This window comes from Gallinula chloropus, assembly GCF_964237585.1.
Source record: "Gallinula chloropus genome assembly, chromosome: 2".
Lineage (NCBI taxonomy): Eukaryota > Metazoa > Chordata > Aves > Gruiformes > Rallidae > Gallinula > Gallinula chloropus.
Window position 1 is genome coordinate 44299844 of NC_140086.1, and position 18483 is coordinate 44318326.

The 18483-nt window shown below is 36.4% G+C and overlaps 1 protein-coding gene across 1 annotated transcript in view; it reads right to left on the reverse strand.

Moving 5' to 3' along the window:
• SNTG1 (syntrophin gamma 1) overlaps nucleotides 1-18483 on the reverse strand; it is a gene marked incomplete at both ends in the record, with an annotated part of 157243 nt that overhangs the window by 85757 nt on the left and 53003 nt on the right. The window contains 2 exons of the mRNA XM_084260606.1: nucleotides 12571-12700; nucleotides 18220-18350. Of these exons, the coding sequence (XP_084116732.1) occupies nucleotides 12571-12700; nucleotides 18220-18350 (261 nt within the window). The remainder of the gene's footprint in view (nucleotides 1-12570; nucleotides 12701-18219; nucleotides 18351-18483) is intronic.

The following is an 18483-nucleotide window of genomic DNA, read 5'->3' on the forward strand; positions in this document are numbered from 1 at the left end:
ATTTACTGGTAGAACCATCTGCAAGCTTCTAAAGAGTTCTAGTTTCTATGAAAAAGAACGGTCCCTGGGTTTTTTATTTGAATTGGATACTATATTTTCCTGACTTCTGCTCATTAAATTGAGATGAAAATGTTATTTATGGTTAGTGTTTGGTAAATAAATGTGCTAATCTCCATATGACTGCAGCAAAAGTAGTCAGGAGAAGTATACAATCTTGTTAGGCAAATAATTTTAAAAATTATCTGCTTAAAACAGCTCGTAAAGACCCTTTTAGAATTTTGTTTACTATATTTTTTTTAAAATTTATAGATTATATTTATACAGCAATATCAAGATCCATTTATGCTAATCTGGTGCAAAAGGAAATAATTCTGATGTGAAACATGCATATAGACTATAATTTATCAAAGAGGAACTGAAAAATAATATTTAGCTCCACAACTACATAGGGGCTGTGTCAGTCCAAGGACATACTGCTTCTTGTGAAACACCCTATTTATGATGTAGAAAATCTTGCTTTTAAAATCAATATTGCTACTCTTGCAAAATGAGGAAGCATTTAAATAGAATGCACACACTATTAAAATTTAAGTGTATGGGAAGCCTGTATTTTTCCTGCCTGGCTAAGGACAAAACAAGTTGTAAAAAAATAATATACTCACTGCCTCTAACAAGCACATCATAAAAGTATGATGTGGTACTCCTCACTGCTGAAAGCCCAAACATCTGTATGATATTTATAATAAAGTTAATGTCCTTCAAGATTTGCTTCATATTTGCATTTCCATTACTCCTCTTACAGTAATAAACTTCAAGAGTTTCTTTTCAGATATACAGACTCTCTCAGGAAAACTTAAGAGGAGAAAAATCTTTGCAACCCCTCAGAATACTTCACTGAGTAACTAGTAACATTTGTATGGCAAAAAGGGAATCTGAAACAGAGTAACAGGTATCTGAATGCCAGTTCCTTTCTTGATGAGTGGTCCTGATTAAAATGATATTCATAATTTCATGTATATTTTCCAATAAAATCAAGTTCCTAAAGGTTTTGTGGATTAAAATTTTCATTTAATCTCCCTTCTGGAGAGAGTTTAGATTATTTGATGAGTTTGTTTCCATAATGTTTAACTAACTCCCTCCTATTCCATGAATGGGAATCTTCAGTTTATCTTTCTCAAAATACACACATGAGAAAAGGAATATTTTCTTCTTTCTGAGCAGAAGAGTAAGGAGCTTTTTCCTAAATCTACACAGCAGCTGTAGTTTGGTATTCCAGTGAAGAAATAGCTCACCAAAAGGCATATGGGCAAGTTTTGCAGTACTATTATGCCACAAATTAAGAAGCCTCAGCACTCCAAAATGGGAGGGGACACTTGAGAGTATCTCAAGAAGCATGGATTTTAATTTGATCTCACATCAGGAGAGACATTCTTGCTAGTTTTTAAAACTTCTGTGGATTGCAAAGAAAGATCTAAGGCAGCAGAAAATGGGAGAAGGGTAACAGAGAAAATCCCCAGTTGCTCAGAGGACATCTATATGAGACTTGCTTTTGCTGATGTTTTTCACTGCAAACTTGGCTGCAGCAGTTTGCTGACTTTTCTCTTCCTGCCTGTGTATCCACCCAGTGTTCCCAACCTTTTAGTTATGCTAAAACAACTGCTTGGGGGATTGCACTATTTATGAGATTAACAAACTGAGTTGGACTAAAAAAGGAAAACCTGCACAGTAGTATAAGGAGTGAAGTGTCCCTGTTCAATTTGGCCATCAGACTACACCAGAGTATTTACTCATGATATGGGTGCTCAGGATCACGAGCTAAGTACCTACATATCAATACTCTAACTGAATGAATCCTCCCGGAAGGGATGGATGACAGCCCTGCCTCCTGCTAAACAGCACTGTCATGAATTTTACACCTGGCTCAATGCATAACAGAGAACAGCCTCCAGAAGGAGGAGCAAAGTTTCACCTCTGCTCTGCCTCTGGACAACCTGTGGCCAGGTGTGAGCCAAATGGCATCAGCCCCACAGGCTGAGTAGCATGAGTGCTCCTGTCTCTCATGTCAAGGTGACTTTTCCTACCTGTAGGCCGTTACACTAAAGTTCCCTCTTGCCATTTCCTGTTACAAGTAGGAGAGGTTAAGTGCTTAGTTCAAGGAGATTTCATTACCCTCTGGAGGTGACTGCATTCTTAATACAGTTAATTGGACAAAAGTGCCTATATGCTAGGAGGCCTAGTTCACTTTAAGTGTTAAAACGTTTTCTTGACTGTATAGGGAATTTGGGGAGAAAGAATTTTGCCTTCTTGGTGAAAAATACCAAACATTTTTATGAGACCACTTATTTTAGCTACTTTTTTACCAAAACAAATAGACACAAAAAGAAGTCTGGTTCTTTGGAAATCAGATACCGGAAAAGAACAACTGCTAAAACTCCTCTGACAGCATTAAATCGGCTGAATTATGTGAGAAGCCACAGCATGTTGACACACCATAGAAAGGTTTTCATCCTTTTTATTACCTTACAAGATTACCTTAGGATATAAACACAATGAAAACAATATTTTCTGCTAGGCAGGTAACAGACTCTTCCCTGGAGAAAACTGCCATAAGTTTGCACAATCATTCACTGATAGACTTATAAACATTTTTGGAATCTGGACATACATTATTTTACTCTGCTTTTTTTTATTAAGAATCCTTGTCTGTACAAGCAGGAAGCCTACAAAACATGTAAAGAAATCAGTTCTGCACAGATTATTTCAACATATTAGAATCTACCTCTGATTTAAAAAAGATCGCTTTATCCTATTTAAATAGTCAGTGCATTATTGACACAGGGGGGTAGCAAGTGACTTTCCCTGATCTACATATGAGGTTTCAGTGCATGACACTGGAGGACTAGTAGAATACTCATTAATAATTCAAAATTTAAATAAAATTTGTCTTTGACATTTAAGAAGTAGCCTCATGAATAAAACTGGAATTTATTGTATTAAAGAGCTAAATTGTGTATTTGCGTTGACCTTACTTCATCATTCTGCTAATACAGCTAAAGGTAAGTGTAAGGATTAATGGGCATCAAGCTCTTTCTCGGTTGCATTTTATGTTGTATTTTATGATACTGAACATTAAGTACTCACAGGTGAGATGAACAGGCATTCTTTAACTACCTGGTTGCCTCCTTCCCAGCAGTTTTATGATTTTCTCATTCTTTATATCTAAAAATTAGTGACTACCTTCCCTATCACAGGATATCTCATATCAAAATAGAATTTAAGAACCCAGTATGTACATTTTAGTCATAAAGTGCTCTCTTGACAGACTACCCAGGCATAACTGATAACTGACTCATTAAAAAACAAAACTGTAGAATAAAGAATTGGTTACCTGCATCAAATATAAAAAGGTACAGTCATTTTAATATCTATGAAATATTTGTGATTAATATCTTCTTAGATATTATTCCATAGAGCAAAAGATCACAGGTTTGATTTCAGAAGGAAATGAAGGAGCAAAAAAATTGCTTTATGCATTTTGCATAGCTTTAAAATATTTTTCCTTCTTAACATTTAACACCTATTAAATCTCATTTTCTGTATCCATACCTCCATGTGTATGTACAAATCCAGGCACACATAAGGTTATTTTACTTCTTTTTCTCCCTTAGTCCTAACTATAGGGTTTAATTTTATGATCTTACACTGTTCTTTCCCCAGGGTGAAATAAACCTGATAAAATTCAGAATTCTATAAAGAACACTGCATCTTGCTTCATTTATTAGAAAAGTTCAAAGTTGTTTGTATTAAGTAAAAAGGACAAATACAGAAAAGCAAAATGATCCTCATGTTTAAGGCAGCTACATTTCCCAACAAAACTATTTTTATCCACTCTTTGCAAGCAAGTTCCTAAATTAAATCAAGAAAATATAATATTTTAATTCATGAACAATAGCTGTTCATAACCTGAAATGATATAATGGGTAGAAAATCAGGTAACTGCACAGCAGTCAATAGAAGAGGTGCTTTATGTTACTTTCTAAGTTAAGACCAGATTTGTTTCAAAGTGACTACATATATGCAGTAAAGAAATTTTTCCTGCTTCAACATGCTACAGTTCCTGGTTGGAACAATTAGGAAAACACTTTTTGTCAACCTTTAATTGTTTTCAAAAAACATTTTGAAAATATTAGAAAAAAAAAAGGCAGAAACTTATGTGGTCATTATAAACAGCTCAAAAAGGTAAAAATGTCCAAAGGAAATCAGTATTCTTTGGTAAATAAGTCACAGAGTACCATGCATTGGGAAATGAGAATGAAACAAGATACTTCATTCTTAATTCCTCAGGCTTGACTTCATGGCCTCAATGAGTCTTTGAAATGTGTCATATGCAACTACCTTATTTTCTGAAATAAACTCAAAAAAACCCCAAAATAACCCTGCAATCATGCTGATGCCCACACAAGCAATCAGCATGACTATAATTTCAGACTTCTCAGACTCTCCCCACAGATACCTGCCACTTAACTACACAGTATGTTTTTAGGAGATAACTTGTCTCAGTTTCATGATACTGGCAGAGAAATGGCAAATCCAAAGGACTGGGGTCTCATTTCCTCTGCAGCACATTCTGCCTAGTGATCACCTCTTGTTTTGTCTGTCTTCTCAACAGCTGGGCTTGTTTGCTCCAACCTCTTGAAACTGTTCTGGAATGACTGTAATTCCTGTCATATCCCCCAGCCCTCTGCCTCTTCCTCCAAGTCCCTTCTCTTCCTCAGGCAAATACAAGCTGTGCACTACTTGAATGCACTGGATGTCTACAGCACTTTATGAAGACAACAAAATAGAAGTGCTTTCAACACATTGCCCTACTAATAATATACTCCCTGAGGTGTTTTACACTTCTGAGTGCTTTTTATTTAATTGGTTGTGGAAGAAAGGCAAAACATCTGATGCAACCATCTTTAATAAATTTTAAAGGTGAGGAAGAGGAAAGGTATGTGAAAAACTAACCTTGCTTTAAAATAGAAATTAAAAAAACCCAAACACGAATATCGTTAAGACAGCAAAGAGGAGGGATACAAAAGGAAAGATCATTATTGTCTAGCCTCCCAGTTGCCTTTTTATCAACAGAAGTTTCTGATTCAACAGCCACTTTCAACACACTTTCACTTAAAATAAACCAATTGTCCAGTATTGAGCAGTTTACTGACAACAAAAACTAAGTTAAAGTAGCTGGAAGTCTCCAACTGCTACTGAAAGGGCAGCTTGGCATTTTGGCAGGAAAGGGCAGCTTATAATCAGTACCTTATTTTTCATGTGCTACCTCTCTGCAAAAAACCCAAGCAGCTTACTTGCATTCTCAGACTGCTCATACTTCCTTTATTTTTGTTGTCTTTTGTTTGCCTCTTTGAATCAATAGACTTCTTTGAGTGTGTTTTAGTTCTGGGTGGTTTTTTTGGGGGGTGGTGAATGGTGGGCTTTTTTAATTACAGGTTACTTGTTACCTTTCACCCAGGAGTGATGTTGAGAGCAAGTATGACATCCCTCCAAACTGTCTGATACACTAAACAAATTAGAGAGTTTATTATAGAGTGTCAACTTAAGCCTTTAATAATAATGGAATGCAGAAGACTTAGAGCTTAATATAAATCTTACGTGTATTAAAGAACATGTTGAATACGCTGAAGTTTTGCTGTTATACTGCAAAAAAATTCTCTGGAATACTGTGGCTTTCTTTGATGCTTGCATTCAACAGCTAAACTATAGTTCCCCTGTTCAAAGAATATTTAAAAAGTGTTTTCAACTTTATTGTTTCTAAGGACACTATTTTAGAGCTGTATAGTGCTACTGTATAATAATGCAGATGGTAATATTTTCATTAGCTATTATTGACCATTAAGACTTGTGTACAGCAAAACTGGAAAGATTACTAATAGATGTAACATTTTGGATAAAATTGCCTTTCTGTACCAAACAATCATTTGAAAAGCTATCATGACTGAGGTTTACAATGTGTATTCCAAATCAAGTCTGCATGTCTTAATGATGAGTGCTGTCACCATAATCAGAATGTGTCATAACAAATGCTCCAATTATGAAGACATAAGTTTCTTACTACCAATTTTCTAGACAAGGTAACTATTCTTGAAGAAGTATTTCTTGAAGAAAAATATTTGCTTGCACTCGACCTGGCACGTTAGACATCACTCTTTAAAAACTCAGGTAAGTTATAAAACACACTGGAGCAATAGCAGTACTATTTAGCAAGAATTAGCTTTTCTTTTGCAGCTAAATTAGTAGACCCAAGAAGATATAAAATATCCCACAATTCTTCAGTCAACAAGGTAAAAGCAGCAAGTTCATAAAATAAGACATGTAGCAAGTTGCCCAAAGTGTAATACAAGACAAGGCCATATGTAACACTTGATAAGTGACATTGAAACAGATGTGGTTTTAAATAGCAAGCTGGTAATATCCCATGTTAAAAAAGGGAGGAAAAAAATAGAAGAGATTTGATTAACGTAATTTTGAAGCTACACTGATTCCATTTACTGAATTAGATCTATGTACCTTAAGAGGGGTGTAGGTGGGAGGGAGGCGTCATAGTGGGGAGTGTGGTGTCAGGCAGCAGTGCTACAAGCATATCCAGTTCAGAGTTTTAAATGTTACTACAGAGACCTAACTATCAGTACAGGGATGCCTACCTGTATAGGCTTACCTTAACAAGGTCTAGAACAGGATGCAGAAGAAAAATACTGATGTGTCAGAACTTTGTAAACTGGATGCCTAATACTGCATAAAAGCAGCAGAACATACCTGTATTTAGTAACAGCAAATTTGAGTAGTTTTGCCTTGGGAAAATTAAATTCTATATAAGAAGCTATTCATTTGATAATATTTCAAAGACTTCCTATCATCTTCTGTTGTTTTGGTCTTCATTTCACAAGGTTTTCAACTTCTAAATCATAGACAGTATTTGCGTTTTGCTGCACTACAGAATATACTGCTGTATGAGGTTTGATACTAATGTCAATCTTTTTGGATTTGCTCCAAATATGCATAGATTAGTAACCAACAAAAATGTAAATATTTTAATAAACAATTAACAGGGCATCTCAGAGCATAAAATCCCTGAAAACTCCAAAAATGACTAACATCAGAGCATCATGATGGTCTGCCATGGTATTTCAGCTACGAGATTGAAATGTGAAATCTGTTCACTTCATGTTAGTGACACTGATTTATTCATGTAATATAACATTCCACAGTATGTTCTTACTGGAGGCAGCATACATGAGAGAAATGAGACACGTACTACTAATTTATTTCAATAACTTACTAAACACTGAATGCAGCCCCTGTTATATTTTGTTCTTCCCACAAGTGGAACAGATTGCATTATTCTAATTGCTTTTTTGCCCTGCTTTCTACCTTTTTTCTTCTCCCTGTACCTCATGAGTTGCAGAACTCCTAAACAATTACCCATACTTTAACAACAAAGTATTACTGGTTCTCTTTTCTCCAGTGAAAATGAGGACAAATGTATTCGTTCTTTTAGTAGCAGTTTCTTTGAATAGGCACTACATTTTAAAATGTGTGACCAAAGCCATGATTTCAATTGTACTTTTGACCTGTATTCAAAATAATGGCTTAAGTTCAGGAAAACACATACATTGTGCCAAACTCAATTAGTTTACACACCTCTTAATCCTACTGCATAGATGCTGCTGCCATGCTTCTACCATCAAGGTAAGTGCCTTGTTAATGTCAAAAATACCTTATTTTACCAAGAAAATGTATCATGATAAAGCAAAGTTACCATGAACTAAATCTCGAAAGATCTTATGGGAATTCTCAAGATAAATTTAAAACTAACTTTTTGTCACCTCCTGCTTGGCAACCTTACCTCAGCTGCCTGTCATCCCTGTCTGATGAAGTTCATGTTATTTCTTTTCTGTCAAGGGCTTCAAGGTAAGAAGCATAAACGTGCAATTGCTGCAGTGTCTCCCAAGGAAATGATGGAAGAGGGAAGGAAGAAGAAGTATCACTGCATGCACTAAATAAATATCGGCCACAGAGATAGCAGTGGGCAAGAGTGACAAATACTGAGTCAGGAAAATAAATCCCCAAAGACGCTACTAAACTATATCCTAGAAGATGCTAACCGCATCTTTATTATTTATTCGTTATGAAGACCTGAAGCTTCTGCTTTCACCTTTGTTTCTTTCTAAATTTATTTTGGCAGCACTTGAATAGACCACTGTGACACCCAAGCAATTTTCAACTGAACAAACGTTGAAAAGGACCTTGGGTAAAACCTCATCAGTTAAAGCCATTAAAAATTTTGCCTTCAAGTCCCTTGAAAATTGCACCAATTAGCCATTGGCAAGAGCTGGATATTTACAGGCCACATGATAGTGGAGTACTTTCTTCAACTCTTCAAGAGCATTGCTTTTTCAAGAGCTGTAACCTGATACTGCCATCACAAAATTACTTAAAAGAAATAGATAGTAAAGAAAATAAATCAGTATTAATTACAACATAAGTTAATACAGTTTAAAAGTTCATGGAAAGGCAAATAATTCACAGCTGAAACAGAACAGCAGAAATTAAGATTCCTATATGAACCATGAGTAAGAAAGATAGATGCAGCAGCTTATTATCTTCCCCTCCTAATTATCTTTGACCTGCCACCCAAACTGGCAGAAAGAGGTAAAACTTTTCTACCTCATGAATCCATTGAGGAATTAAGAGTTCCAAAGTCTAGGTTTCATTTAACATATCCAGGTTTCATCACATTTTCATGAATGCTTGGACTAAACTTCAGGTTTAATATCACATCAACTGGTTTGGGTCAGAAGGGACATCAAAGATCATCTAGTTCCAATCCCCACTGCCATGGGCAGGAACACCTTCCACTAGACCAAAGACTCATCCAACCTGGCCTTGAACACTGCCAGGAAGAGGGCATCTACAGCTACACTGGGCAGCCTATGCCAGTGTCTCATCACACCCATAGTAAAGAATTTCTCCCTTATACCTAATCTGAATCTACCCTGCTTCAGCTTAAGGTTATTACCCCTTGTCCTAGCATTACATGCTCTTGTCAACAGTCCCTCTTCATCTTTTCCACAGGCCACAATAAGGACTCCCCAGAGCCCTTTCTTCTCCAGGGTGAACAAGCCAAACTCTCAGCCTGTTCTCATAGGAGAGGTGTTCCAGCCCTTTGATCATTTTTGTGGCTTTCCTCTGGACAAGCTCCAACAGTTCCATCTCCTTCATGTACTGGGGACCCCAGAGCTGGACACAGTACTCCAGCTGGGGTTTCACAAGAGTGGAGTAGAAGGGCAAAATCACCTCCCCTGACCTACATTGGTCACACTGTTTTTGATGCAGCCCAGAATATGACTGGCTTTCTGGGCTGTGAGTGCACACTGCTGCCTCCCACTGAGCTTTTCTTCCAGCAACACCCCCCAAGTCCTCTGATAGGCTGCCCTAAATCCATTCTCCACTCAGCCTGTGTTTGTGCTTGGGATTTGCCCCTTTTTTTTGTTCAAGTGACTGAAGCCAAAGAGGAATCAATCTTCAGAAATTAATGCCCATTTTGGATTCATCACATCATCAATTACAGTGCGATATTAATTCACTTTGTACTTCGGTTCACTTTGCATTTTGGTTTCATATCAATATACAAGTCAATTCATATGTTTTGTAATTCTGAAGTGATGTATTTTACCTCTTATTCTCCCATGGTTTCTGGGGAGCTAAAGGCATGTAAATTAGAGGTACAACAATGATATTGATACAAACATTGAAGGACACAAGTTCTAACTTACTGAATACAAAGTGTATACGTGAAGTCTGTCTTTTGATGAAAATTTGAAATGAAAATGCTACATCAGTCAGCATCCTGGCTGTTTTTTTAAATTTCTTCTGTAATAAAATATCATTTTCTATATCTCTGCATTAAAACTGTCATTATCTTGTTGCTTAACAACACAAGCTCTATCTCACACTGTACAATGACTGACAGTCTATCCACTGCAGGCAAAATGTGTTTGCCTGTAGACACCATCTTCTAGCCTCCATTATGTACGTTGTTATAAAAAAATGCATTTCAACGATGAGGATGTAAAGACATTTTGGTTTTGTTTCCCCACCTGTCTTTTTGCTGTCTTCTTGCTCTTTGGTACTGCCTACAAAGGTAATTCTGCAATCGTCACACCACCTTTGTCAGAGATGAGCACTTTAGATCATGATAAAATATATTCTGATTTTATCATTAGAAAAAATAAATTGAACCAACTAAAATACAAGATTTTGGAGCCACAACTATAAGATATATATGGGAAGGAAAGCAAGCCATGTTTTTCCCATAAACTTTTATGAGGTTTGCACCATCAAGTTATTGTTTTCAGCCAGCTTGTGTGTGAAAAAGTAAAATACTTCAGATTTTCTGTTTGAGACAAGCATGGTTTTTGTCAAAATATCCAGACATTTCTTTGGTAGATTTAATCAGAGAAACCCTCAAAGACACCAGTGACAGGATATACACATATCCTTCAGTACTGAAGTCTGAATTCACCACCTCAGGGTCCCTTTCCAGTCAAAGGAGACTGACATGTCCAGAGGGAATTAATCTCATCATAAAATAGATGTCAAAAGTAAATCATAAAGCAGAATGTCCAAAGAGTGATCCTTAAGACATGAAGGCAAAGAAATGCCTTCAGAAACAATTTAGTTTTTATAGTCTTTGTTTTCATCTGCTTCCTTTTTCAAAAGATAGATGTGAGAAAGCAAATGTAAGTTAACATTTTTGAGCTACATGGTACTTCAATGACACATTATTTCCCCTTAGACAGAAATAGAAAATTGAGTGAAACTAAAAATCAAGACAATTTGTCTGGAAGTTCAAATAAAGTCCTATATCCTCTTCGTTTCTTCAGTACTAGATGCCACAGTAAGCCATTTTTTCTCAGAAGATGCTAACATCAACAGTATGTATGTGTCAATAACCATCTTGCAAAGAAAGAAAATATAGGAACTTCTAATCACATCTAATTATTGTTCCAAACAACAGTTAAGGGTTTGGGGTTTTTTGAAGGGTTTTTTTGTTTGTTTGCTTTTTGGGTTTTTTGTTGGGTTTTTTTTTGTTTTTGTTTGTTTTTTTTACACACATACACACACATTTCTAATATTTCTTACATTCACTTATCACATATGCTGTCAAACACCTAATTCTTTCTGGCAACTGACAATTGAACAGAAATTAAAAGAAACTATATTATAGATACCATGGTTTTGGCTGAAAATATATAACAGTGCACTACCAAAATTTAAGTTACACTAAGCAACCATAATTATAGTCTCACCAGAGCTACACAGAAATTTTCAGACAAAATTTAGGTGCATCTATCATTATAAGTAAACACAGTACTTTAGGTAGAAAAAGTTATTAATAGTTTGAACCAATGAGGAAGTCAGCACCCTCATTTGTCAGGATGCCTAGTGAGACAAGGAAGGTTCTATACAGCAACAGCATTGTAGGGATGAATAAATAGCCATAAAGTTGGCTTGTATTGCATGGAAGTGTGCAGATGGTAGATGAATTCATGTCTGTCACACTTTTATAATACAATGACTTTTACATATTGCTGCCAGATGGAACATAGTTTTGCATCTTGAATATAAATCTCTAAGAAATACAACTTCTTTCAATGTATTCCCTGTATTTGAAACAAAAGCAAATTCAGTGGCAGGTTTAGTAAGCTAAAGCAGATTTAAGGAAATCAGAGAAAATAAATTAAGTCCTCAAGGGCTTCCCTGCTTTAACTCAACTCAAAACAATGGAGTTACCCACATGCTCTATTTTTTCAGGAAAAATATAAAAGGCATTATATAGACTTCTACAGAAAAAAATATGTCATCTATCAAATGCAAAATACATTCTAGGCAGGTCCAGAAGACCTTTCAACTGGAACTTACTAGCATTTTAACAAGTTTTTTGCATAACATTTCTCTTGCTTCAATAGAGATCTCTATCACACAAGACCAGATCATAAAGTACAGTGCATGAAGCATAAATCATGTAATCTTTGCTGATAATAAACATCTGTATCTATGTCACAAAAGCACCTCGCTGTTCTCCAAATATTAAATGATACCTAAAGAGACCTAGTACTTAATTCAGAACTGATCATACCAGTCTCAATATAAATGTACTTTCTCAAGCTAACAAGAAAGTGCACAGTTTTTTATTTTTGTATGGGCTCACCCATCACACCTGGCTTTCTCCTATGCGTTTGGTCTTTGCTTCTAATGCTAGCTGGTATTGCTAAGAAGCAAATAACTCAGATGAAGTGAACTCTATGACTGTAGGGGAGAATATTTTCCCATTCACTGGTTTCTCACAAAGTCTGATTTGATGACAAACTTGAGTTGACTTCTCTTATACAGCCTCAAGCATTGTTTATATGCAGATAATTCTGTGTGTGAACCCATTAGGCTTTTATGACAGTTATAATCAAATATGATTGGGAAACCTTCTGGCTTACTTGGATCCATACTTACATTGTGCTTTGTGAGGTTGGAAATGTTACTTGCTATTGCTTGTAGCCAGTCAATACAGTCTTCAGCAGAGAGACACTGAATTATTCCACTGCAAACCCCATCCACAGCAATTACTTGGAACGCATTTTGCCTATAGACATGTCATAACAGATCAGGTCAGAAGAAAATTTCATCTGTTCTAGCATATAATCTTAACAATACTTGCAGAAATGCTTTTCTTTCAACCACATCGAAGGTCAACCACTGAACACAGATAAATTGATGGTTTTCCTGTTTTATAAATACCTGACATATTAAAAAGATCATGCTAAAAGGTCAACTCAGACTATTAAGTTTCCATATAAAGCTATAAAAATTCCATACACAAGCTCCATGGAACCTTGACCAACACTGTGTGACTTCAGAAACTAAAATTAAATAGCTGATGCATATCAAAGAGATAATTCTTTAACACTGCAGATCAGACAAGGAAAGTGTATACTGGACACTGCAGGTAATCATTTAAATTCAGTGGAATGCTGTAGCTTTTTCTCAACAACTCGTTTCATTTCTCTAATAAACTGTTTAAATGCAGCAAGACTCCTGTCTGGATACCCCTGTTTGGCTGCTGTTGGTTATAATATTTTGATCATCTGAACAAGTGACAGAAAAGCTGAAGAATTCAAATTGATCAGGTAGCGTTGATAATTCTTCTAGTTACACTTCTGAATATATGATCATTAGCAAAATATATTGGGATGCCAAGAGAAATCCAATAACAAGAGCAGTGGCCTCCTCTATGTCTGTGTCCCAGCACCAAACCAGGCACCTAAGCAATTATTTGTCATGCGTTACAGACTGACTTTCTACCACTACATGCTGAACAACTATAGAAAGAGAGATGCGAAAGCAGTAGCAAAACTAATTTCTTCTGTAAATATCCTTCTTGGCTATCAGCCTTGGAAATCTTACAGGTCTGGTTTCAAAACAAAAAAACTCAATGTAAATCCATATCCCAGTTCAAGAGATTATGAAATACAGAGAATACCAGCTTCCAATGCTGGCGTTTGCTAGAAATCCATCCATTACTGATCAAATACTGGGTTAAAATTAAGCACAACGTTCAGATACTTTGAGAATGTCTCAGGCAAAGGGACTGTTGTCTTCAGCGTTAAAGTGAGTGTCACTGAAGACAGTTTCTGACATCAAGACAGATACTCATTTTTCAAGGTTGTGTGGTAGGGTCTCCCCCCCCCCACTCTTGAAATTGTATTCTAGTAGCATTGAATGTATACCTATTTCTGCCATAAAGGTCTTTGCTGTATCCATGTCAGATACCTGCTTTTCCTTCATTCAGGAGAAGCATTAAAAATTAGAGTCATGCCTTCACTTCAAGAGTCCTGTCATGAGAACTAGCCCCTACAGAAGGATAAGGCCTGTATATCCTAACATGATTACAGAGGCCAGTGGTTTATCTAAACTCATCAGTTAACTTATCATTTGAGTTGCCTAATCACAGAAGTAGTGATTTCTTTGTTCAAGTCCAAATGGACAAATTGAGAGCTACTTCTTTCAATGACTCATTTTCATAATTACTCAGGTAATGTTTTTGAGGAAGAATTATTTATAGCATCTTCAGGTAATGTACTCCTCATTTGTTTACCATATCCTTTAAGTGGATGTAGGTATAAACAGCGAATTGTTACAGAATAAAATTCTAAGTCAGTCCTTACATGAAGAGATGCTCAAATTTGTTGATTAACATGCAAGAAAAAAAAGCATTTTTAGGACTCCCCTTCTTTCTACTCATCCTGTAAACCAAAGCAAGAATTGAATGAAACTCTTCATGTGTGACGCTAAGCAAAGAAAACCCACTCTGTTCCAGATTCAGTCCTGACACACAAATTTCCCATACCCTAGGAACACAGTGACTCTAGTGCATTTGGGGCATCAGATTGGTCCTACTCTTTCTAGGTACTTGACCTGTGCACATACAAAACTAATCATCCAGAATATTCTTGCCTAAGTGTCAATAAGCACTGAGTATAAGATGCATGGATACCTATTAAATGACTTCTCAATGTGTCTGGCCAGTAGATATCCTTAGTCTTAGAGTACAGAAATAGTATTTTATTGACTTAGTCTACCAGCAAAAAATCCATACTACCACACAACCTGAAAAAATAATGTATTAAATTTGTGTTTTGTAGTAGACAGAACAAATAGCAGATTGATCACTTCACAATAACAAGATCAGAGGAATTCTTATTCAACTACACATCTCAGGTTCTGTGCATTCTGGAACTCAGGAGTTATGATCAAAATTAATAAGCTTTCCAAGATTAACCTGAATGTCCTCTGGAATTTTATATTAAAAGCTCTCTCAATTCATGCATCTCAAGTATCCCACTAGAAAAGTTAGAATACGATTATAAGGCATAGTAGTGCATGTGATAACGATATGATGTATTTCTGTACCAGTTGTTTCAAACTGAAATGTTATTAGTGAAAATGGCCTCAGATACTAAATATAGAGAGACTAATGAATTAAATTCTATTTAATGTTGCTTTCCTATATTATTTTCAATATCCTTTCTTTGATGTTGCTCTTTATAGTAGTCTTTTAAAGAATATCTATCTTTTTACCATAAAAAAAATTGATAGGGAGTCATTTTAAAGTATTTACACTAACTTTGGAGACTCTTATAAGCTGTTTTCCTAGCAATATAAAACATTGGCTCATGCTTTTTGGAGAAAACCCACTTCTCATTCATACTGCATTTTTGTTTCTTTTAAGTACTCTTGCTTCCTCATGTTAGACAGCATAGGACAGGTTTGACTATGAATTCAAGCACATTGTTTTATATGAATATGCTTCTCAATTTTCTGGAAATTCTAAATATCAAATATCATTACTACCTAAAAATCTTTCTCTGTAATTTACAAGTTTTATAATGTGCACTTAAGCTTGTGTTTTATTGATGCACAAGACCAAATTTTAATAGCGAAGACCTATGAATAGTTGAATATGTCCTAATTTTCCATGTGAGTAGTTCTATTCAATCCACTATCTTACCTGAACTATACAGCAGAACAGATTTCTGATTTGCCTGTTACAGTTTTGGGCCCCTTATGTTTCATACTCTTAATTATTTCTGTTTCAACCATTGTTAAACACTGAGCTGAAGGTTTTCACAGAATTTAATAAAAACCTCCTGCCGATGCAGTGACTATATTCTGTTCCCTTTCAGTTCAGCCAGTAAGGCATTGTAGACTTTGGTTTACACCTTGACTCCCTGGGCCAGGAATTGATCCTCAATAGAAAAAGAATCACACAGCCAAGTAAATATGATTTTGCTATCTGCAGGCTGTTTTTAGCTTTGCAGTTACCTAGTGGTGAAATGACGACTGCCTAAACTGCTTTAATTTCAGCTCTGAATAGGAAAATGGCCAGCACGCTTAGTCAGGGTACTTCTAAGAAACATCAGTCTTTGGAATTAATAGAGTCCAGAGGAGGTTTTTGTGCAACTTTCAAATGTTTGCTGAGAGCCAGTGAGAAGGAAGGAGGCTGTAACACAAAACAATAAAATTCACCCCACACGAACCCCAAACCGCGGTTGAAGAATACTTCTCCTCCCCTAGTTTCTAGGGGAGACCATAAACCCACTTCCAGGGACAGATACTTTCACTTGACTGTAGGACCCATAGAGACACTACAAAGGTGAGCATAACAAAAGACACACAGGAGGTTCTATCACAAAACAGTCTTTCCATAAATATTACTGAAGCTTTTCTGTATCAAGTAGGTAATTTTACATGTGTTTGAATGGAGGAACAGGAAATTTTGAACTCCTCATGCCTGGAAAGCCATCAAGGTATACAGCAGAACACTATTCTTCCCAGACTCACACATCTAAGTTGGCAGACAGGAAGGCTGCACAGCAAAGCTGGAGTTTATTTCAGTTAATAAGACCTCACAGCCTCACAAATGGTATGTCCTTTGTGCTTATTTTAAGAGTTAATGTTTCTGATGGGTTAGAAGCAGTAATGCATAAAGATGCTCTAAAACTGTAGAAATCTATTAATTAATGACTTACAAGCTTGAACTCAGAACATTTTAGGATTAGAATTTAATTCTTCTATATACAGATAAATAAATCCACACAGCACCTAGTCATTAAAACCTTTTGACAAATATCTTCTTGGATTTGTACTATGCCTTGTTGGATATTGTAGCTACTTTATATTTAAATGCATAACACTTGAAAAACAATATTAATTTCTGATAATATTAAACAATGACAAGTAGCAGGTCTGTATGATACAATAAATTTAAGTCTTTGAGCTTTGGCCAGCTTCCCCAACGACAAGGAGACAAAGCAGCAATTTAATGTCAATAAACACGAAGTAACACACAGGAAAAAATAGCCTTAACTATATGTAAGCAATTAAGAACCATACTGTAGCTATAAATACTGAGGAACAAAATACAAGAAATACTACAAACACTTCTCTGGAAATCACCTCAGCACCCACTGACAGTCAAAAGGTTGTTATGAAGTATTAGTCAAAAACAGACAAACTGAAAACATCGTTATGTCTTAATATAAATCAAGACGGATCCTCTTTGCAGTCCTGATCACTTTTTTTCATAGAACACATAATTAAAAAGAAAAGCATATTAAGAAAGAAAATCAGATATGGAAGGGTTTTCCAGAAAGAAGTTAACAATAGAATCCTTTAAACCAGAAGACATAAAACTGAAGTTATAAAAACATAAATCAAGAATGCTTACAGCATTTATCTTGATGTAACGGTCAGGGCCCAGAGTACACCATCTTTCCTGTCTTGGGTGCCTGGCTGCCTGTGCTTGAGGACAGCACTGCTATGACTTGGCAGTCAGGCTGCTGTGGAAGAACTGGAGTGGGGAACCTGTCCCACTGTTCATTTAGGAGCTGTGTTACCAGCTCAAGCTCTTGCCTCTGGTCCTCAGTTAAACTTGGCCTTTGCCTGGACATGTCTCCCATTGATTCAGACTTCACCTGTGGGCTGACTCCCCAACCTGACCTGAGACCCACCTCACCATGATGCACCTATCTGAAGACCATCCCTAGGCTTACTCTGCCCCTCCACTGGGGGCAGTGGAATGGGGCCCTTGTCTGCATGGACAATGCCTCGTTCAGCCTTGTTGCTGCTGTCTCCCCCTGGCTGGCCTTCCCCATGGGGCAGCCAACCTTTTCTGTTCTCAAACAAGACTATTCCACCCAATTAAGTTATTAGGTGAGAGATTTAACACAAACAAAATGAAGTACATTTTAAAAGCATAACTACATGGCATAGCTCAATGTCATAGTGCATTTCAAAACCCAAAGATATAAGTAGCAGCAGCTTGGAAGCTTTGGATGACATGAGTGTTAGCAGTTATTAAATATGATTACCTACATGCAACCTGAAACTGAGAAACATGCTGCCCAATAGGCACAAGTGGGATTATCACACTTTTGCCACATCCTTGATGATGTCAAGAGCAAAACATGTAGACAGACCTTTATGAAAGCTCCTATGTTTGATGTCACTGCAGTAGAACTAAAAATGCCATTCTAATAAAGCAACTCCTTAAGTCTTGTATCTGTTTACAGAGAAGTTAAATTTCAACCTTCTGAACTTTACCTGCACAAATCTGATCCTGGAAGGTACTGGGAAAATCGTGAATGAAGAAGTGGAATTAACCGGAGATCACACCACCTTTTTTCCCACCTAAGTCCTGGGGATGCTGGCCATGAGGAACATGATAACGTATCCTGAAGAAGAAAAACCAACAAACCATGTAAGTCCTTCTCAGTTTTGGCCTTATTACAGTGAACCCAGTAAATTCAGAAATAAATAAATTTAAAAACACTTTATAGATCATTTGGCAATGTGTTGAACTTTCCA